The sequence below is a fragment of the Pseudophryne corroboree genome, chromosome 10, assembly GCF_028390025.1.
Source record: "Pseudophryne corroboree isolate aPseCor3 chromosome 10, aPseCor3.hap2, whole genome shotgun sequence".
NCBI classification, from domain to species: Eukaryota; Metazoa; Chordata; class Amphibia; order Anura; family Myobatrachidae; genus Pseudophryne; species Pseudophryne corroboree.
Window position 1 is genome coordinate 33,507,723 of NC_086453.1, and position 22,500 is coordinate 33,530,222.

Below are 22,500 nucleotides of genomic sequence, written 5' to 3' on the forward strand. Positions count from 1 at the left end.
GAGCGCCATGCTTCTGTTCTGCACTTTCTCTCGCCACAACAGAATAAAACACAGCACAGTCCCTTCCCTGACAGTTCAATCATGTCTGATGTAATACTGAACCTTTTACTGTGCTGTAAGTAGCTCTCAGCCACTTCCGTTTTATTTATCCCCTCCCTACTCTGTTTTTACAGCATAATCTTATGACGCCAATGCCCTGTTATAAAGTAAATCAGAACACTGGCTTGGCAATGTATTGTGTTTCACAGCATCCTCAAGTAGCCTAGTAATCAGGATGAGCGCACGTCTTCTCTTCACCTGCGTCCTATCAGTGATCACAGCTACAGGTGGGTGATTGGGTCTAGTTTGTTTTGTTCCAAGCCTGTTACTCTATATCACAGGTTCTCAAACTCGGTCCTCAGGACCCCACACAGTGCATGTTTTGCAGGTCTCCTCACAGACACAAGTGAAATAATTAGCTCCACCTGTGGACCTTTTAAAATGTGTCAGTGAGTAATTAATACACCTGTGCACTTGCTGGGTTACCTGCAAAACATGCACTGTGTGGGGTCCTGAGGACCGAGTTTGAGAACCTCTGCTCTATATACTCCAGTACTTGTGAGTCTTTGAAATTAGAACTATATTCAGGATAGAAAATTTGGATGCAAATAAAACGTCTACCTTTATAAATATTTCTTATTTTAATTTTATTTAATTTCACCAAATTTGCAAAAATAAAATAAAATTGAAAGTTGATGCCATCTTATATCAGAAATCTGGTCCAGTATATTTAGGACAATGTGATATTTGGGCAGAGTGCTAACATGAATGAAATGCATCACTCTGAAACAATGTGTGATATGACGTTGAAATGTTATAGTGTTCACATATTGTACACTGTAAGTATTAATTGTTGATTTTCTAGCGGAGTGGATGGGAGATGGCAAAACAGAGTTTAAAAAAATGGCTAGATTGATCGTGTCAGATACAAGTCACAATTGTATATGCACAGGAAAATCATTATGTCCATTTCACATGAGGATTCTAGGCACCAGTCTAGAGGGCTTTCTAATGTAAGGAAACTAGGAACGACATACTCAGCCTAGAAATTATCCACAAGGAAGTTTCATGGAATGGAGAGAGTGCAATTGTCAGCCTGCTTGTTTATGAAATTAGAGGTGTGTGTTGTGTTTCTCCAGAAATCCAAATTCTCCTGAATTTTGCGATCTCCCAGGGACATCCAATCCAAAGAGAATCCCAGTTCGGATCTTCCTACAGTTTGAAATTTGGATATTCAATCTGAATTTCGGGTTTTGGTTTGCAAAAATGACATAGCTTTTTTTTTATAAATTTACTTAGATTTTTATAAATGATTATCAATTTATTTATTTTTATCTGAACCAAAAACCAAATCCAATCCAAAACACTTCAGGGTGTACCGTCATCAATGAATAAGCCTAGCTTCCCTACATAAGATGCGGTTGGAACTGGTGTCTAGGATCCCCCATGAAACAACAATAATATAATCTCTTTAGGGGAACAGTGATCTAAATGATTGGAACGACTATGTTTCCATATATTTTGTGATCTCCAAAATTGGGTGCTACCCTCCAACTATTAAATATAGTAACAATGCAGAGAAGAAAAATAAATTGGATTTAAATAGGTGCACTCGGTCTCCTTATCTGTTTTATTGTTTAAAATACATTTTATTCATTATGTTAAAAATAGAGATGAGCGGGTTCGGTTCCCTGAGATCCGAACCCTACCGGACTTCACTATCCGAGCCCATATCCGAGTCAGGCTTGGGTTTTCCCGCCTGACTCGGAAACCAGAACGAGGCAAAACGTCATCATACCGCTGTCAGATTCTCGCAGGGTTTGGATTCCATATAAGGAGCCGCGCATCGTCGCCATTTTCACTCCTGCATCGGAGAGTGTAGAGAGAGGACGTGTCTCTGTCCTCAGTGCCCTGCATCAGTTCAGTGGTAGTGTCTTGTGCTGCATCAGTCCAGTCACAGTGGTGGTGTCCTCTGCTGCCATATGTCCAGTGCTGCTGTATAAGTCCAGTCAAGTGGTGCTGTCTTGTGCTGCATCAGTCCAGTGGTGGTGTGTTGTGCTGCATCAGTCCAGTTACAGTGGTGGTGTCCTCTGCTGCCATATGTCCAGTGCTGCTGTATAAGTCCAGTCAAGTGGTGCTGTCTTGTGCTGCATCAGTACAGTGGTAGTGTCTTGTGCTGCATCAGTCCAGTCACAGTGGTTGTGTCCTCTGCTGCCATATGTCCAGTGCTGCTGTATAAGTCCAGTCCATTGCAGTGGTGCTGTGTTATCCTGCATTAGTCCAGTGGTGGTGTCTCTGTTCTGCTGTTTATGTCCAGTGACACTGCTGTATATGTCCAGTGATACTGCCGTATATGTCCAGCGTAACTGCCGTATAAATCCAGTGATACTGTCGTATAATTCCAGTGGTAATGGCGTATAATTGCAGCGGTACTGGCGTATAAATCCTGTCCAATGATACTGCCGAATATGTCCAGTGATACTGCCGTATATGTCCAGCGGGTGTGGTATTGAAAGTCGACAGTAACTAGGTCGACAATGTCTAGGTCGACCACTATTGGTCGACAGTAACTAGGTTGACAGGGTGTCTAGGTCGACAGGATCTTTAGGTCGACATGTTCTAGGTCGACAGGTCAAAAGGTCGACATGAGTTTTTCATGTTATTTTGGTGTCGTTTGGTGTCGTGTCGTGTTGTTTGGTGTCATGTTATTTTGGTGTTTATTTTGGTGTCGTTTGGTGTAGTTTTCTTCGCATGGCTCGCTTCGCTCGCCATGCTTCGGGCATGGTGACTTCGCTCCGCTACTGCTTCGCTCGGCACAGATTACCGTTCCAATCATAGTCCACGTGGATCGTTAAGTATGAAAAGGTTAAAAAAAAGAACAAAATTGTGAAAAACTCATGTCGACCTTTTGACCTGTCGACCTAGAACATGTCGACCTAAAGACCCTGTCGACATAGACACCCTGTCGACCTAGTTACTGTCGACCAATAGTGGTCGACCTAGACATTGTCGACCTAGTTACTGTCGACTTTCAGTCCGGATCCCATGTCCAGCGGTACTGCTGTATAAATCCAGTGATACTGCCATATAATTCCAGTGGTAATGGCGTATAATTCCAGCAGTACTGGCGTATAAATCCAGTCCAGTGATACTGCCGTATATGTCCAGTGGTACTGCCGTATATGTCCAGTGATACCGCCATATAATTCCAGTGGTACTGTCGTATAATTCCAGCGGTACTGGCATATAAATCCAGTCCAGTGATACTGCAGTATATGTCCAGTGGTACTGCCATATAATTCCAGTGATACTGCCGTTTATGTCCAGTGGTACTGGCGTATAAGTAAAGTGATACTGCCGTATAAATCCTGTCCAGTGGTACTGCCGTATAAAGTCCAGTGGTACTACCATATAATTCCAGTGATACTGCTGTATAATTCCAGTAGTACTGGTGTATAAATCCAGTGAAACTTCCATATAAATCCAGTCCAGTGGTACTGCCGTATAAGTCCAGTTGTACTGCTGAATAATTCTAGTGATACTGCCGTATAATTCCAGTGGTACTGCCGTATAAATCCAGTGGTGCTGTGTTGTGCTGCATCAGTACAGTGGTAGTGTACTGTGCTGCATCAGTCCAGTCACAGTGGGGGTGTCCTCTGCTGCCATATGTCCAGTGCTGCTGTATAAGTCCAGTCCCTTGCAGTGGTGCTGTGTTATCCTGCATTAGTCCAGTGGTGGTGTCCCTGTTCTGCTGTATATGTCCAGTGATACTGCTGTATATGTCCAGTGATACTGCCATATATGTCCAGCGGTACTGCCGTATAAATCCAGTGATGCTGCTGTATAATTCCAGTGGTGATGGCGTATAATTCCAGCGGTACTGGCGTATAAATCCAGTCCAATGATACTGCTGATATGTCCAGTGATACTGCCGTATATGTCCAGCGGTACTGCCGTATAAATCCAGTGATACTGCCATATAATTCCAGTGGTACTGCCGTATAATTCCAGTGGTACTGGCGTATAAATCCAGTCCAGTGATACTGCCATATATGTCCAGTGATACTGCCATACAATTCCAGTGATACTGCTGTATATGTCCAGTGGTACTGGCGTATAAGTACAGTGATACTGCCATATAAATCCAGTCCAGTGGTACTGCCGTATAAGTCCAGTGGTACTGCCATATAATTCCAGTGATACTGCTGTATAATTCCAGTGGTACTGGTGTATAAATCCAGTGATACTTCCATATAAATCCAGTCCAGTGGTAATGCCGTATAAGTCTAGTTGTACTGCAGTATAATTCTAGTGATACTGCCGTATAATTCCAGTGGTACTGGTGTATAAATCCAGTGATACTGCCATATAAATCTAGTCCAGTGGTACTTCCGTATATTTCCAGTAATACTGCCGTATAATTCCAATGATCCTGCCATATAATTCCAGTGGTACTGTCGTATAAGTCCAGTGATACTGCCGTATAAATTCAGTCCAATGGTACTCCCGTATAAGTCCAGTGATACTGCCGTATAAGTCCAGTGGTACTGCCGTATAAATCCAGTGGTACCACCGTATAAATCCAGTGGTACTGCTGTATAAATCCAGTACAGTGATACTGCCATATAAATCCAGTTCAGTGGTACTGCCGTATAAGTCCAGTGGTACTGCCGTATAAATCCAGTGATACTGCTGTATAAATCCAGTGCAATGGTACTGCCATATAAATCCAGTGGTACTGCTGTATAAGTCCAGTGGTACCACCGTATAAGTGCAGTGGTACTGCTGTATAAATCCAGTACCGTAATACTGCCATATAAATCCAGTCCAGTGGTACTGCCGTATAATTCCAGTGGTACTGGCGTATAATTCCAGTGGTACTAGCGTATAATTCCAGTGGTACTGCCGCATAAATCCAGTCCAGTGTTACTGCCATACAAGTCCAGTGGTACTGGCGTATAAGTCCAGTGATACTGCCTTATAATTCCAGTGGTACTGCCGTATAAGTCCAGTCCAGTGGTGCTGCCATATAGGTTCAGTGGTGCTGTCCTGTGCTGTATATTATTTACTCCAAATAAAGGGGTTATTAAAATGTAATCCAAATAATTTTCACAGGGTTTGCCCTGTGTGGTGTAGAGGTACGCTCTCCTGTACCGCATATTGGGGGTCATTACAAGTTGATCGCTCACTAGCAGTTTTCAGCAGCCATGCAAATGCTATGCCGCCTCCCACTGGGAGTGTATTTTAGCTTGGCAGAAGTGCGAACGAAAGGATCGCACAGCGGCTACAAATTAGTTTTGTGCAGTTTCAGAGTAGCTTAAGACCTACTCAGCGCTTGCGATGACTTCAGACTGTTCAGTTCCTGTTTTGACGTCACAAACACACCCTGCGTTCGCCCAGCCACGCCTGTGTTTTTCCTGGCACGCCTACGTTTCTTCGAACACTCCCTGAAAACGGTCAGTTGACACCCAGAAATGCCCACTTCATGTCAATCACTCTGCGGCAACCAGTGCGACTGAAAAGTTTCACTAGACCTTGTGTGAAACTACATCAGCAGTTGTGAAAGTACGTCGCGCGTGCACATTGCACCACATACGCATGCGCAGAAGTGCCTTTTTTCTGCATCATCGCTGCGCAGCGAACATTTTCAGCTAGCGATCAACTCGGAATGACCCCCATTGTTATATTACTCCAGAAAAATAATGGAGAACAAAAATTTGTAGGATAAAATAGAGAAAGATCAAGAACCACTTCCTCCTAGTGCTGAAGCTGCTGCCACTAGCCATATAATAGATGATGAAATGCCATCAACGTTGTCTGCCAAGGCCGATGCCCAATGTGATAGTAGAGAGCAAGTAAAAATCAAAAAGCCAAAGTTCAGTAAAAAGACCCCAAAAAATAAATTGAAATGGTCTGAGGAGAAACGTAAACTTGCCGATATGCCATTTACTACAGTGTCAAGGAAGCCCTCATCCTTCCGCTAGAAAAATGATGAGTTAAGCTGGCAAAAGCACAGCAAAGAACTGTGCATTCTAAGATGGTAACACAAATCTCCAAGTGTGTAGACCGATGCCTGACCTTCCCAACACTGGACGGGAAGAGGTGGCTCCTTCCACCATTTTCACGCCCTCCGCAAGTGCTGCAAGGAGCACCCACAGTCCAGTTTCTGATATTCAAATTGAAGATGTCACTGTTGAAATACACCAGGATGAGGATATTGGTGTTGCTGGCGCTGAGGAGGAAGTTGACGATAAGGATTCTGATGGTGATGTGGATTGATTAAATCAGGCACCGGGGGAGACACCTGTTGTCCATGGGATAAATAAGCCCATTGTGATGCCAGGGCAAAATACCAAAAAGCCACCTCTTCGGTGTGGAATTATTTCTCCACAAATCCGGACAACACGTGTCAAGCCGTGTGTTTCCTCTGTCAATTTGTAATTAGTAGGGGTAAGGACGTTAACCACCTAGGAACATCCTCCCTTATACGTCACCTGCTGCGCATTCATCAGATGTCAGTGTCAAGTTGTGAAACTTTGGGTAAGAGCGTAAGCAGTCCACTGACACCTTAATCCCTTCTTCCTCTTGTACCCAAGCTCCTGCAAGCCACACCATCAATGTCAACATCCTCCTCAGTCAGGAACATCAGTAATCCTGCGTGCCATGTCACTGGCAAGACTGAGGAGTCCTCTCCTAACCGGGATTCCTCCGGAGGATCCTTGAGTGGCACGCCTACTGCTGCTGCTGCTGCCGCCGTTGCTGATGTTGCTGCTGGGAAAGTCGGAATGCCACTTTTACTACTTCAACTAAGAAATTGACTGTCCAACAGTCCTTTGTAAGGAAAGTGAAAAGTGACAGCAGTCATCCTGTTGCAAAGTGGATAACTGAGGATATGACAGCTATGTTGGTGTTAGACGTGCGTCCAGTATCTGCCATTAGTTCAGTGGGACTTAGAATTGTTTGAGGTAGTGTGTCCCCGGTACCAAATTCCATCTAGGTTCCACTTCACTAAGGAGGCAATACCGAGAATGTACAGAGACGTCAGAAAAAGTGTCCTCAATGTCCTAAAAAATGCAGTTGTACCCACTGTCCACTTAACCATGGACATGTGGACAAGTGGAACAGGGAAGACTAAGGGCTATATGACTGTGACAGCCCGCTGGGTAGATGTATGGCCTCCCGCAGCAACAACAACAGCAGCGGCAGCACCAGTAGCAGCATCTCACAAACGCCAACTCAATCCTAGGCAGGCTACGCTATGTATCACCGCTTTCCATAAGAGGCACACCGTTGACAACCTCTTATGGAAACTGAGGGACATCATCTCACAATGGCTTACCCCAATTAGACTCTCCTGGGGATTTGTGATATCGGACAACGCCACCAATATTGTGCGTGCATTACATCTGGGCAAATTCCAGCACGTCCCATGTTTTGCACATACAATTAATTTGGTGGAGCAGAATTTTTTTTTAAATGACAGGGGTAAACAGAAATGCTGTTGTGGCCCGAAAAATCATGCCAAAGTCATGCATTTTTAGTACATCTCATATCCATTTTGATGACATACTTTAAGCACTGAGACCTATGTACAAACTTGATTCTTGTAGAATCAGCACAGATATGTGTAATAACACTCATTTAATCGAACATAATATCACACTGTATAGTATATAACACGGGTGTTCCTGGTATCGTATGGCTACTTGGGGAATACCCGATAAATATATCAACATTTAAGCCGTCACGATCCCAGGCACTTTGGATTTAATTGACTAGCAGTATTATCAATTCAACCCCATGGGCATTATGCATGCATGGGGTCGTTAGTCAGTGTGCAGAAAAAACGGGAACTTCAGTTCCGTGAACCAAAGAGGACTAGTTATACATCAGAGTGGTTCAATATCTGCATAGTAAACAGATAGGTGTTTCCAGCTTACTTCATATTTAGATTGAGATTATAGGCATAAGCACATTATGCACATGTATCAAACATTTATTTAGCTAAACACAGTACACCACGAATGCTCCCTTTCTGCCAGGTTGGCAGCAGGGGCTGATGGCTCTCATACGATAAAGGAGAATTATCCGCTGAGTGAAGTAACAATTACCGGTATTTAATCGGACATACGGAAATCCAATACACATTGTGTAATTATTCACTCAGCTTAATACAGCGCAACAGTATAATACACCTACTCAGAGGTACATGGTGTTACCATAAGAATACATATAGATCTTCTATTAAATTGACAGCAGGGAGAGATGACTCTCGTATAATTGAGGACTTCAGCAATTATCCAAAGTGCGAGTAGCACTAGATACAGTAGGCAAATTTCAAACAGTGGCACACAATACATATAATGATATTATATGTACAATAATTGAGATAACACAATACCTCCATCAATTGTCTAAATCCTACTGCACTAATGGCGGATACCGGACGCACGTCTAACACCAACATGAGGGGACAGGCCTCAGTTATCAGCTTTGCAACAGGATGACTGCTGTGATATTTCATCTTCCTTACAAAGGACTGTTTGGCAGTCAATTGCTTACAGGAAGTAGTACAAGTGGTCTTCTGACTTCCCCTCTGGGATGACGATCGACTCCCAGCAGCAACAACAGCAGCGGCAACAACAGCAGGCGTAACAAACAAGGATCCTCCGGAGTAATCCCGGTTAGGAGAGGACTCCTCAGTCTTGCCAGTGGCATGGCCTGCAGGACAACTGACAGTCCTGACTGGGGAGGAAGTTGACATTGAGGGAGTTGGTGGAATGGCTTACAGGAGGTGGGTACAAGAGGAAGAAGGGATTTAGGTGTCAGTGGACTGCTTACACTCTTATCCAAAGTTTCACAACTTGACACTGACTTCTGATGAATGCGCTGCAGGTGACGTATAAGGGAGGATGTTCCTAGGTGGTTAACATCCTTACCCCTACTTATTACAGATTGACAGAGGCAAATGGTGGAAGGAGCCACCCCTTCCCGTCCGGTGTTGGGATGGTCAGGCATCACAACCACCGACACACTTGGACTCTCCTTGGGTTTTTGTGATACCATCTTAGAACGCACAGTTCTTTGCTGTGCTTTTTCCAGCTTAACTCTTATCATTTTTCTAGCGGGAGGATGAGGGCTTCCATTGTTATGTGAAGCTGAACCACTAGTCATGAACATAGGCCAGGGCCTCAGCCGTTCCTTGCCACTCCGTGTCGTAAATGGCATATTGACAAGTTTACGTTTCTCCTCAGACCATTTAAATTAATTTTTTTGGGTCTTTTTACTGAACTTTGGCTTTTTGGATTTTACATGCTCTCTACATCGCCTTGGCAGACGATGTTGATGGCATTTCATCGTCTATGTCATGACTAGTGGCAGCAGCTTCAGCACTAGTGTGAGAGGACAGCGGGTTGGGGGGACGGGGGAGGTCGCTCGCCTCCGTTCCCCCCGGGTAGACAGCGACGGGACACAAGTGGCGTTGCGGCGGGTCTCCGGCGTGGAGGGGCTTGCATCCGGTGGGATACAAGCCCCTCCAATCACGGCGCGGCAAGACGAGGTTGGCGCCAGGCGGGAGCCAATCAGGGCTCGCGCCCGGTCAGCCAATGGGAGCATGCCGCGACGAGCCAATCAGGGCTCGTTGCGTCATAGCGCCGCCCCCTCCCAGCGTCTTATAACAGACGCAGCGGAGCGGGAGCAGTCAGTCGGCGCCGGACCCGGAGCAGTGAAGAGCTCCCGAAGAAAAGAAGAAGCGGCGGTCGAGGGGAAGAAACGGCGGCGGCCGAGAAGCAGAAGAGGTGCCAGAGGAAGCCGGAAGAGGCCCCCGCGGAGAGTGACAGGCGACGCCCGAGGAGAAGACGTCGAGACGGCTGGAGAAGAGGAGCCCACCAGGAGGTCCGGTGGAGAGTGCCGCGGTGTGGGAAGCAAAAGAGCTAACGAAGCTCCCCACTGCGGCCTCTCCCTACGGTCTGGTAAGCGGCCTCGAGCCGAGTCTCCTACCCTCCCTAGACCACCGGGTGTTCGGTCATAAGGCCCGCGGGCACAGTCAGGCCCTCCCGGCCTGTGGGCAGATAGTCGGGCCCTCCCGGTCCGTGGGCACCAGTGAGTCGGCGTGTCTGGGCCCGGGGCCACGCGCAGTCGAGGATCCCCTCGGACCGTGGCCTGTAGGCCCAGACCCGACCTCTCACCCACCTGGGGGTTCGGGCGTTAGGCCCGAGCCACCCTCAGCCACACCGTAGGTGGGCACTAGGCCCGAGGGACAGAAACAGGCTATAGGCCTGGGGTATAGCTAGGGGGCGCTAGGCCCTAGCATACTTTGGGCAGTAGGTACCTATAAGGTGACCCTGGGCACAAGGCCAGGTCACCCAGCGGGCACTGACTAGGCGGGCACTAGGCCTGAGGCTGCAATCGGGCTCTAGGCCCGTGTCACGGCCAGGAAAGGCAGGGGGACGATCTTAGTTTAGAAGGAGGAGAATAATACAGCTGCGCTCGGGATTAGCAGAGGATATAATAGACCTTAGTTAATCAATTAATTGCACATGCAAATACAGGCCACCGAGTGTCAGATCAATTGAGCCCAATCAATATTGCACATAAATGTTTTAATATATAACAAAATAAAATTATGTTTAAAATATACTGTGCACAGTATCAAATTTATAATGCTTTAAAAAAGCCAAAAGAGAGAACATGTAAAACATAAATCATAAAAGTGTGTCCAATTATGAACACAATACTATAACATATATGGTATCTCAGACCTGTCTCCACTAACAAACATAGTCATTGAAAAACACTGTTGCGCAATTGATTTAAACAGTGACTAAGATATCAGTCTAGAGTCCACAATAATATATGGTGATTACTTGATTTAAACAAATATCTCAGTTCTTCAAGTCCATAAGGTATATAACTATTGTTGTGACGAATACCGTTCGTACAAAAGGAACTATAATATGAAGTGCTTGTTCTCTAAAACAGGTACGTGTGGCGTCCCACCGTAATGTTACCTGATATAGTTGTGAAATAAGAACCGGTGTTTGGATTAAGCACACCTCATGTAGCTACTGGATTGATTGGCAATATTGAGACCGCTGATCCTTGGTTGAATAACAGGAAGAAAGGTGCTAATAGTGACCGCCAGACTGCGCTGGCTTGAATGATCACCTCGTAGTGCTCTTACCGGCAAACCCGTCCTGCAGATAGTGCAGATAGTGACCGCCAGACTGCGCTGGCTTGGATGATCACCTCGTAGTGCTCTTACCGGCAAACCCGTCCTGCAGCGAGGGGGAGCCGAGCTGGAGTTATATCACCTCACGGAGACCCGCCGGGTCGGATGGAAAATGTGACCGATGTGCTGCAGCGGAGGTCGGCTGGCTGTGTCTCATAGGCACCAATCAGAACTTTCGTGTCGTGTTTTTTTTTTTAGTTCAGAAGGAGCCCCGCCCTTTGGGTACTCCAGTGGGTGAGCTGTGTGGCAGCACGCACGGGGTCCCTTGCAGGCTGGGCACGGAGGGTCGGCTGGCCCTCGCGTCCTGTATACGCCTTTGGGGTGGGGAGGGGCCGTGGAGAGACTGTCTCAACTGGGGTGAGGTAGCGGAACCTGCATCGGACCGGATGGTGAAGGTAATCCTCATTTACATTATATTCACACTGTGACCCGTAGTTGCTTGACATGTTGACGGAGATTAGGTGAAGTAGCCAACCAAGTTGAACCGTTTGTAGTTATAGTAGTTTGGCTCAGTTCTGTTGTAGCCCTTGTTTAGTTGTAGGGAGGCTGCTGTCATTCTCTCCCCAGGAGCGGAAGTTCGCGTCAAGCAAGCTGACAAGAGTACCAGTGCGAGTATTCTCTGTGAGTGTGTGTCCTTGTCCATGTTGAGTGCCGGTCGTGAGACCCCGCTAGGCCTAGCGGGCTCGCTCCCACCTTGGTGCCAAATAGGTGACGATTTGGGTGGCTGAGGCCCACGGGCCGATGATGACATTCACCTAACCGGTGAACGTCGCGGCCACCCCTGTGTGCCACTTATTCTCTTACGAGGAAGGAGTGGGCACACAGTGAGAATATTCCTTGTCTCCTCTAGCCGCCGGCTTCCAGACTGACCCCCGGGCGGAGGCCCCGAAGAGAAGTGCTTCGTAGCCAGGGCGGAGTGGGACAGAGGGTGCGGCGCAATCGGAGGTAAGCAGCGGTACACTTTTACGGTCGCAGGTAATACACCATCTCGGTACCCTTACATTTGGCGTAGTCGGCAGGATACCTGGGGAAGATGGACCAAGAAGCAGACAAGCCGTAAAGCGACAGCGGCGAGCCTTCCGATGAGGCGATTGACGCGCCCAGTGGTCAGCCTCAGGCCAGGTTACCCATCGGAGCAGCCCTCAACCACCTCGACAAGTTCGACGGGCAGAATATGCCCTTGACGGAGTGGATCGAACAGTTGGAAACCACTATCGACCTCTATCAGATTCCGAAACGGGTACAGGTGAATTTGGCATTGAAGGTCCTGACTGGCGATGCCCGGAAGACAGTGAGAGTACGTCCTGAGCGGCTTCGTAAAAGCCTGGCTGACGTCTTCGCCATTCTGAAGGGTGTGTATGGGGAAAAGGCCACCACCACCACGCTGAAGAAGCGTGTGTTCGCACGGATTCAGAGGGAAGACGAGACGATTTCTCAGTTCGCTAACGCGATCCAGGAATACATGAGTGAGATCCAGGCGAGGGAGGATGAAGAGTTGATGACGGGGGATCCGGATTCCACCTTGAGAGGTATTCTAATAGGTGGGCTGAGGAGCAGGTCCCTGCGGAACTACCTCCAGGATAAGGTCGATGGGGATGGCAAGCTCACCTTCTTCGAGGTGTTGGGGATGGCGCTGAAGAAAGAAGAAAATGCGGAGCTTAGCTCCAGCGCCGTGTCCACACCACCCACCCAACCGATAGATAGGGTCCGGACGCCGGAGATTAGTCCCTTGGAAGGCTGCATCAAGGAGTTAACCACCACGCTCCTTCTCGTCCAGGACGAAGTGTCCCAGTTAAGACAGAGGGTGGAACGGGCAGAAAGCCAGGACGCTGACCCCGAAAAGAGGGCTTGGGACGACGAGGATCGTTCCAAGGAAAAAAATCCTCGGAGGAAAAGGGAACCGGAGACTGCTGGACGTTGAGGAGGGGAAGTGCGCCCGCGAGGACCCCGCGAGTTGGTGTGTTGGGAATGTGAAGAGCCTGGACATTTCGCTCGGGATTGCCCGGGCCACCGCCCCGGAAGGGAGGGGCGTAGGAGACCTTTAAACTAAGGTCCCTCGCGGTAGCGGGACAATCCGCGGGGGAAGACGGCGCGCGAGTAGATGTCGTCAACTCATCCGACTTGTTCGGTGAGTGTCCCACGGTGGTGGCAAAGTTAGGAGGGTGGGATCAACGTTGCCTTTTGGATACCGGGTCGCAAGTGTCCACCATGTCCGAGAGACGGTTTAGGGAAGACTATGCCCATCTCACGACCACCAGTGTCGGGAATTGGGTGACCCTAGTGGCTGCAAACAACCTCCCCATTCCCGTAAAAGGGGTCGTGTGGATCGAAGTGGAGGTGTATGGGCAATCCCCTGGAAAAAAAGGGTTCGTAGTGGTGAGTGGCGAGGAGTTTCACCATGGGCCGGTGATTCTGGGGATGAACATCCTGCGGGGTCTGGATCAAGTACTCGTACACGATAAGGGCCCCCAGTACTGGAAGTATCTGGATGTGCAGAAGCCGGTGCAACAAGCTTTCCAGAGGGTCATCCAGCGGAACGGGGAGACCGCCTCCGTGGAAGCCTTGCGGCCCCTAGGCCTGATCAAGATGCGGCACAACCAAAAGGTGAAGATCCCAGCAAGACAGGAGGTGGTCCTAGAAGTACCCATCCGTGCGCAGCAGCGGCTGGAAGGAAGGGAGGTTGTGATAGAACCTTGTTGGTTCAGGCAAGTGGAGGCCGGTTTGCTGTTGGCCAGAACCGTAGCGGTCGTACGGGATGGTACCGTACCCCTATGGGTGTGCAACCTGGGGAACTCGCCAATTAAGATCCCGGCCAGGTCGGTGCTAACCCATCTAGAGGCTATCCCTGAGGGTGGTATCGAACCAGGCCCTAGGGTTACCTTAAAGCTGGATGCATGCGAACGTTGGACGTTGGCCGTCGCCCTCGAGGAGAAACAAGAACCCACCGCGGAGTGGAACGGGGACGTGATTCTGAAACAGATGGATGTATCACTGGAGGGCCTTAGTACAGCAGAGGTAGGCCGGGTAAGGCAAATGCTGTGGGCCCGACAGAAGTCGTTCTCCCACAGCGAGGAAGACTTTGGCCACACGACCGAGATAGAACATGAGATCAACACCGGTGACAGTCTGCCTGCTCGGGAGCGCTATCGGCAGATTCCCCCGAAGCTGTACCAGGAGGTCAAGACCATGATCCAACAAATGCTGGCCAACGGCGTCATCAAGGAAAGCAAGAGCCCATGGGCTGCCCCCATTGTGCTGGTAAAGAAGAAAGACGGGACAATCCGATTCTGCGTGGACTACCGGAGATTGAACAGCTGCACCGTCCGGGACGCTTATCCATTACCCCGCATTGAAGAGTCACTGGCGGCTCTGGGGAAATCGCGCTTCTTTTCCACGCTGGATCTGGCCAGTGGGTACTGGCAGGTGCCCGTGGCGGAGAAAGACCAGGCGAAGACGGTGTTCATTACGCCCATGGGGCTTTTTGATTTCTGTCGAATGCCCTTCAGGCTCTCCAATGCACCGGCCATGTTTCAGCGCCTTATGAAACGCTGTCTTGGGGACTTGAACTTTGAAGCAATCCTCATCTATTTGGACGACATTATAGTGTTTGCCCCCACCCTGGATTAACACTTGCATAGGTTGGAACAAGTGCTTCAACGACTGGAAAAATACAGCCTCAAATTAAAACCCAGGAAGTGCCACCTCTTGAAGTCCAGCTTGGAATACCTGGGCCATGTGGTCTCAGAGGAAGGGGTGCGGCCCACCCCCGACAAAGTTGCCGCAGTCCAAGAATGGAGGACCCCGGGCAACGTGACGGAGTTGAGGGCATTTCTTGGATTGGTGGGCTACTATCGGCGGTTTATTCGAGACTTTGCCAAGATCGCAGGCCCCCTACATGGACTGTTGCGAGGTGTTGCCACGGATGTGCGGAATCGGGCAGTGGCGTGGGACCAAGCGCAGGAGGTTGCCTTCACGGGTCTGAAACAAGCCCTCACCCAGGCCACCGTACTGGCTTATGCTGACTTTGACAAGCCATTCATATTGTACACAGACGGGAGCCACCAAGGCCTGGGACCTGTACTCTCCCAGCTGCAGGAAGGCCAGGAACGAGTTTTTGCTTATGGGAGTCGGAGTCTCCGGGAGTCGGAGCGGAATCCCGACAACTACAGCTCGTTCAAGCTAGAATTGCTGGCAGTCGTCTGGGCGGTCACCGAGAAGTTTGCGGAGTACCTGACAGCCGCCGACTTCGAAGTGGTCACGGATAACAACCCCGTGTCGCACCTGCATACAGCTAAGTTGGGTGCTCTGGAGCAGCGTTGGGTGGCGCGCTTGGCCAAGTTCTCCTTTAAAATTCGACATCGCCCGGGTAAGGCGAATACGAATGCGGATGCCTTATCCCGCTATCCGGTGGGGCTACCTACGGGGCCCACGGATGAAGAGAGAGAGGGTCAGGAGATCCCTGACCTTACCAGAATGATCCCCAGCTCACCCGGGCCCAAGGTGACGTGCGGGATTCTGCTACAGAAGACCTTGCCGGACTGGGCCATAGCACAAGGGCAGGACCAAGAGGTACAGTGTGTGCGTGGGTGGAAGGAGCGGGAGCACTGGCCGTCCTCGGCGGAGAGGCTGCAGCTTAGCCCGTGGGGCAAAAAGCTGGTACATCAGTGGGAACGCTTGGCCGTACGAGGAGGGGTGTTGTGCCGCCAGGCTTATCTCGAGCACGAGCTCCGGAAGGTGTGGCAGGTTGTTCTCCCCAGAGATTTAGCCCGTGGTCTGGTGACTGAGGCACACGAAGAAGGCGCCCATTTTGGGACAGAAAAGACCCTGCAATGGATCCGTCGACAGTATTTCTTCCCAGGTTTGCAGGCCCTGGTGGAGGGTGTGTGTCAGACCTGTAGGAGGTGTGCTGTTAACAAAAGTGGCGAACAAAAAAGTGGCGAACAACGGGCACCAGTGCAGACCATCAGGACCACCAGACCCCTTGAGCTCCTCATGGTGGACTATGTCTTGATAGGAGAATCGGTGCGTGGGTACCAGTACGCTATCGTGATGACCGACCACTTTACCAAATTTACAGTGGTCGTCCCTACCATGGATCAGACTGCCGACACGGCGGCTAAGGCTATTGTCGAACATTTTATCCGAAGGTACGGCTGCCCGGAGCGCGTCCATTCCGATCAAGGTGCGTGCTTCCAAGGTCGGGTGATGGAACGGCTGTGTCGCACCTATGGCATGAACAAATCAAGGACCACCCCGTACCATCCACAGGGAAATGGAGCCTGCGAGCGATTCAACCGGACGTTGCTACAAATGCTGAGGGTCCTGGAGGCTGACAAGAAGCGACGCTGGCCCGACGTTGTCCCGGAATTAGTGTGGGTATATAACAACAGAGTGCACCGGACCACGGGGTTCTCGCCATATTTTCTGTTTTTTGGCCGACCGGAGAAGGACCTGCAGGATCTCGATCTGTCCCTACCGGGGGAGGAGGAACAGTGGATGCACAGTGGATGGATTGAGGAGCAGAAACGTCGCCTGACGCTCGCCCGGGAAGTGGCGGCGAGGAACTTTGGATCCAACCTACACCCTAGTCCCGGGAGGTCGTTAGGAGGACCATTCGCTGAGGGGCAAAGAGAGTTAGTCCGAGAGAAACGTCCTGGGAACAAGTTGAGCGAGCGATGGGAGGTGATGCCATACATTGTGCAGCGGCGAGTGTCTCCTGACAACCCCGTTTATGAAGTAAAGGCGGAAGACGGGAGTGGACGTGCCCGCACTTTGCATAGGAACATGCTGCGTCCTTGCCTCTTTGAGGATCTGCTCCCCATTGAAACAGTTCCAGGGGCTACCCTTGAATTGGAGGAGGATGATTGGTGGGGTCCGCCGCCCGAAGGGGCACTGGACCCCCCGCCATCGGGAGAGTCAGCCGAGGGTAATGACCTGGTGGCTTCTGTGCCGGAGGCTTCCGGTCCAACCTCAGCAACCCTGCCCAGGCGTTCAACCCGAACGACATTGGGAGTACCGGCTCCCCGTTTCGCGGACCCAAACTTCGAGTGGGCCACGGCCCACATCTTTGTAGGGACTACAAAGGAAACGGGGGGGAAATGTGAGAGGACAGCGGGTTGGGGGGACGGGGGAGGTCGCTCACTTCCGTTCCCCCCGGGCAGACAGCGGCGGGACACAAGCGGCATTGCGGCGGGTCTCCGGCGTGGAGGGGCTTGCATCCGGTGCCAATGGGAGCATGCCGCGACGAGCCAATCAGGGCTTGTCGCGTCATAGCGCCGCCCCCTCCCAGCGTCTTATAACAGACGCAGCGGAGCGGGAGCAGTCAGTCGGCGCCGGACCCGGAGCAGTGAAGAGCTCCCGAAGAAAAGAAGATGCGGCGGTCGAGGGGAAGCGGCGGCGGCGGCCGAGAAGCAGAAGAGGTGCCAGAGGAAGCCGGAAGAGGCCCCCGCAGAGAGTGACAGGCGACGCCCGAGGAGAAGACGTCGAGACGGCTGGAGAAGAGGAGCCCACCAGGAGGTCAGGTGGAGAGTGCCGCGGTGTGGGAAGCAAAAGAGCTAACGAAGCTCCCCACTGCGGGGTCCCTTGCAGGCTGGGCACGGAGGGTCGGCTGGCCCTTGCGTCCTGTATACGCCTTTGGGGTGGGGAGGGGCCGTGGAGAGACTGTCTCAACTGGGGCGAGGTAGTGGAACCTGTATCGGACCGGATGGTGAAGGTAATCCTCATTTACATTATATTCACACTGTGACCCGTAGTTGCTTGAGATGTTGACAGAGATTAGGTGAAGTAGCCAACCAAGTTGAACCGTTTGTAGTTATAGTAGTTTGGCTCAGTTCTGTTGTAGCCCTTGTTTAGTTGTAGGGAGGCTGCTGTCATTCTCTCCCCAGGAGCGGAAGTTTGCGTCAAGCAAGCTGACAAGAGTACCAGTGTGAGTATTCTCTGTGAGTGTGTGTCCTTGTCCGTGTTGAGTGCCGGTCGCGAGACCCCGCTAGGCCTAGCGGGCTCGCTCCCACCTTGGTGCGCAAGTGCCAAATAGGTGACGATTTGGGTGGCTGAGGCCCACGGGCCGATGATGACATTCACCTAACCGGTGAACGTCGCGGCCACCCCGGTGTGCCACTTATTCTCTTACGAGGAAGGAGTGGGCACACAGTGAGAATATTCCTTGTCTCCTCTAGCCGCCGGCTTCCAGACTGACCCCCGGGCGGAGGTCCCGAAGAGAAGTGCTTCGTAGCCAGGGCGGAGTGGGACAGAGGGTGCGGCGCAATCGGAGGTAAGCAGTGGTACACTTTTACGGTCGCAGATATTACACCATCTCGGTACCCTTACATTTGGCGTAGTCGGCAGGATACCTGGGGAAGATGCACCAAGAAGCAGACAAGCCGGAAAGCGACAGCGGCGAGCCTTCCGATGAGGCGATTGACGCGCCCAGTGGTCAGCCTCAGGCCAGGTTACCCATCGGAGCAGCCCTCAACCACCTCGACAAGTTCGACGGGCAGAATATGCCCTTGACGGAGTGGATCGAACAGTTGGAAACCACTATCGACCTCTACCAGATTCCAAAACGGGTACAGGTGAATTTGGCATTGAAGGTCCTGACTGGCGATGCCTGGAAGACAGTGAGAGTACGTCCTGAGCGGCTTCGTAGAAGCCTGGCCGACGTCTTCGCCATTCTGAAGGGCGTGTATGGGGAAAAGACCACCACCACCACGCTGAAGAAGCGTGTGTTCGCACGGATTCAGAGGGAAGACGAGACGATTTCTCAGTTCGCTAATGCGATCCAGGAATACATGAATGAGATCCAGGCGAGGGAGGATGAAGAGTTGATGACGGGGGATCCGGATTCCACCTTGAGAGGTATTCTAATAGGTGGGCTGAGGAGCAGGTCCCTGCGGCACTACCTCCAGGATAAGGTCGATGGGGATGGCAAGCTCACCTTCTTCGAGGTGTTGGGGATGGCGCTGAAGAAAGAAGAAAATGCGGAGCTTAGCTCCAGCGCCGTGTCCACACCACCCACCCAACCGATAGATAGGGTCCGGACGCTAGAGATTAGTCCCTTGGAAGGCTGCATCAAGGAGTTAACCACCACGCTCCTTCTCGTCCAGGACGAAGTGTCCCAGTTAAGACAGAGGGTGGAACGGGCAGAAAGCCGGGACGCCGACCCCGAAAAGAGGGGTTGGGACGACGAGGATCGTTCCAAGGAAAAAAACCCTCGGAGGAAAAGGGAACCGGAGACTGCTGGACGTCGGGGAGGGGAGGTGCGCCCGCGAGGACCCCGCGAGTTGGTGTGTTGGGAATGTGAAGAGCCTGGACATTTCGCTCGGGATTGCCCGGGCCGCCGCCCCGGAAGGGAGGGGCGTAGGAGACCTTTAAACTAAGGTCCCTCGCGGTAGCGGGACAATCCACGGGGGAAGACGGCGCGCGAGTAGATGTCGTCAACTCATCTGACTTGTTCGGTGAGTGTCCCACGGTGGTGGCAAAGTTAGGAGGGAGGGATCAACTTTGCCTTTTGGATACCGGGTCGCAAGTGTCCACCATGTCCGAGAGACGGTTTAGGGAAGACTATGCCCATCTCACGACCACCAGTGTCAGGAATTGGGTGACCCTAGTGGCTGCAAACAACCTCCCCATTCCCGTAAAAGGGGTCGTGTGGATCGAAGTGGAGGTGTATGGGCAATCCCTTGGAAAAAAAGGGTTCGTAGTGGTGAGTAGCGAGGAGTTTCACCATGGGCCGGTGATTCTGGGGATGAACATCCTGCGGAGTCTGGATCAAGTACTCGTACACGATAAGGGCCCCCAGTACTGGAAGTATCTGGGTGTGCAGAAGCCGGTGCAACAAGCTTTCCAGAGGGTCATCCAGCGGAACGAGGAGACCGCCTCCGTGGAAGCCTTGCGGCCCCTAGGCCTGATCAAGACGCGGCACAACCAAAAGGTGAAGATCCCAGCAAGCAAGGAGGTGGTCCTACAAGTACCCGTCCGTGCGCAGCAGCGGCTGGAAGGAAGGGAGGTTGTGATAGAACCTTGTTGGTTCAGGCAAGTTGAGGCCGGTTTGCTGTTGGCCAGAACCGTAGCGGTCGTACGGGATGGTACCGTACCCCTATGGGTGTGCAACCTGGGGAACTCGCCAATTAAGATCCCGGCCAGGTTGGTGCTAGCCCATCTAGAGGCTATCCCTGAGGGTGGTATGGAACCAGGCCCTAGGGTTACCTTAAAGCCGGATGCATGCGAACCTTGGACGTTGGCCGTCGCCCTCGAGGAGAAACAAGAACCCACCGCGGAGTGGAACGGGGACGTGATTCTGAAACAGATGGATGTATCACTGGAGGGCCTTAGTACAGCAGAGGTAGGCCGGGTAAGGCAAATGCTGTGGGCCCGACAGAAGTCGTTCTCCCACAGCGAGGAAGACTTTGGCCACACGACCGAGATAGAACATGAGATCAACACCGGTGACAGTGTGCCTGCTCGGGAGCGCTATCGGCAGATTCCCCCAAAGCTGTACCAGGAGGTCAAGACCATGATCCAACAAATGCTGGCCAACGGCGTCATCAAGGAAAGCAAGAGCCCATGGGCTGCCCCCATTGTGCTGGTAAAGAAGAAAGACGGGACAATCCGATTCTGCGTGGACTACCGGAGATTGAACAGCTGCACCGTCCGGGACGCTTATCCATTGCCCCGCATTAAAGAGTCACTGGCGGCTCTGGGGAAATCGCGCTTCTTTTCCACGCTGGATCTGGCCAGTGGGTGCTGGCAGGTGCCCGTGGCGGAGGAAGACCAGGCGAAGATGGTGTTCATTATGCCCATGGGGTTTTTTGATTTCTGTCGAATGCCCTTCGGGCTCTCCAACACACCGGCCACGTTCCAGCGCCTTATGGAGCGCTGTCTCGGGGACTTGAACTTTGAAGCAATCCTCATCTATGTGGACGACATTATAGTGTTTGCCCCCACCCTGGAGGAACACTTGCATAGGTTGGAACAAGTGCTTCAACGACTGGAACAATACGGCCTCAAATTAAAACCCAGGAAGTGCCACCTCTTGAAGTTCAGCTTGGAATACCTGGGCCATGTGGTCTCAGAGGAAGGGGTGCGGCCCACCCCCGACAAAGTTGCCGCAGTCCAAGAATGGAGGACCCCGGGCAACGTGACGGAGTTGAGGGCATTTCTTGGATTGGTGGGCTACTATCGGCGGTTTATTCGAGACTTTGCCAAGATCGCAGGCCCCCTACATGGACTTTTGCGAGGTGTTGCCACGGATGTGCGGAATCGGGCAGTGGCGTGGGACCAAGCGCAGGAGGTTGCCTTCACGGGTCTGAAACAAGCCCTCACCCAGGCCCCCGTACTGGCTTATGCTTACTTTGACAAGCCATTCATATTGTACACAGACGGGAGCCACCAAGGCCTGGGGGCTGTACTCTCCCAGCTGCAGGAAGGCCATTAACGAGTTATTGCTTATGGGAGTCGGAGTCTCCGGGAGTCAGAGCGGAATCCCGACAACTACAGCTCGTTCAAGCTAGAATTGCTGGCAGTCGTCTGGGCGGTCACCGAGAAGTTTGCGGAGTACCTGACCGCCGCCGACTTCGAAGTGGTCACGGATAACAACCCCCTGTCGCACCTGCATACAGCTAAGTTGGGCGCTCTGGAGCAGCGTTGGGTGGCGCGCTTGGCCAAGTTCTCCTTTAAAATTCGATATCGCCCGGGTAAGGCGAATACGAATGCGGATGCCTTATCCCGCTATCCGGTGGGGCTACCTACGGGGCCCACGGATGAAGAGAGGGAGGGTCAGGAGATCCCTGACCTTACCAGAATGATCCCCAGCTCACCCGGGCCCAAGGTGACGTGCGGGATTCTGCTACAGAAGACCTTGCCGGACTGGGCCATAGCACAAGGGCAGGACCAAGAGGTACAGTGTGTGCGTGGGTGGAAGGAGCGGGAGCACTGGCCGTCCTCGGCGGAGAGGCTGCAGCTTAGCCCGTGGGGCAAAAAGCTGGTACATCAGTGGGAACGATTGGCCGTACGAGGAGGGGTGTTGTGCCGCCAGGCTTATCTCGAGCACGAGCTCCGGAAGGTGTGGCAGGTTGTTCTCCCCAGAGATTTAGCCCGTGGTCTGGTGACTGAGGCACACGAAGAAGGCGCCCATTTTGGGACAGAAAAGACCCTGCAATGGATCCGTCTACAGTATTTCTTCCCAGGTTTGCAGGCCCTGGTGGAGGGTGTGTGTCAGACCTGTAGGAGGTGTG

At 51.5% G+C, this 22,500-nt stretch overlaps 1 protein-coding gene across 1 annotated transcript in view; it reads left to right on the top strand.

The window, feature by feature from the left end:
* The first annotated feature begins 222 nt into the window (after positions 1-222).
* Positions 223-22,500, top strand: part of LOC134966933 (phospholipase A2 inhibitor and Ly6/PLAUR domain-containing protein-like) — a 72,936-nt gene continuing 50,658 nt past the window's right edge. The window contains exon 1 of the mRNA XM_063943950.1: positions 223-326. Within this exon, the coding sequence (XP_063800020.1) occupies positions 275-326 (52 nt within the window). The 5' untranslated portion in view covers positions 223-274. The remainder of the gene's footprint in view (positions 327-22,500) is intronic.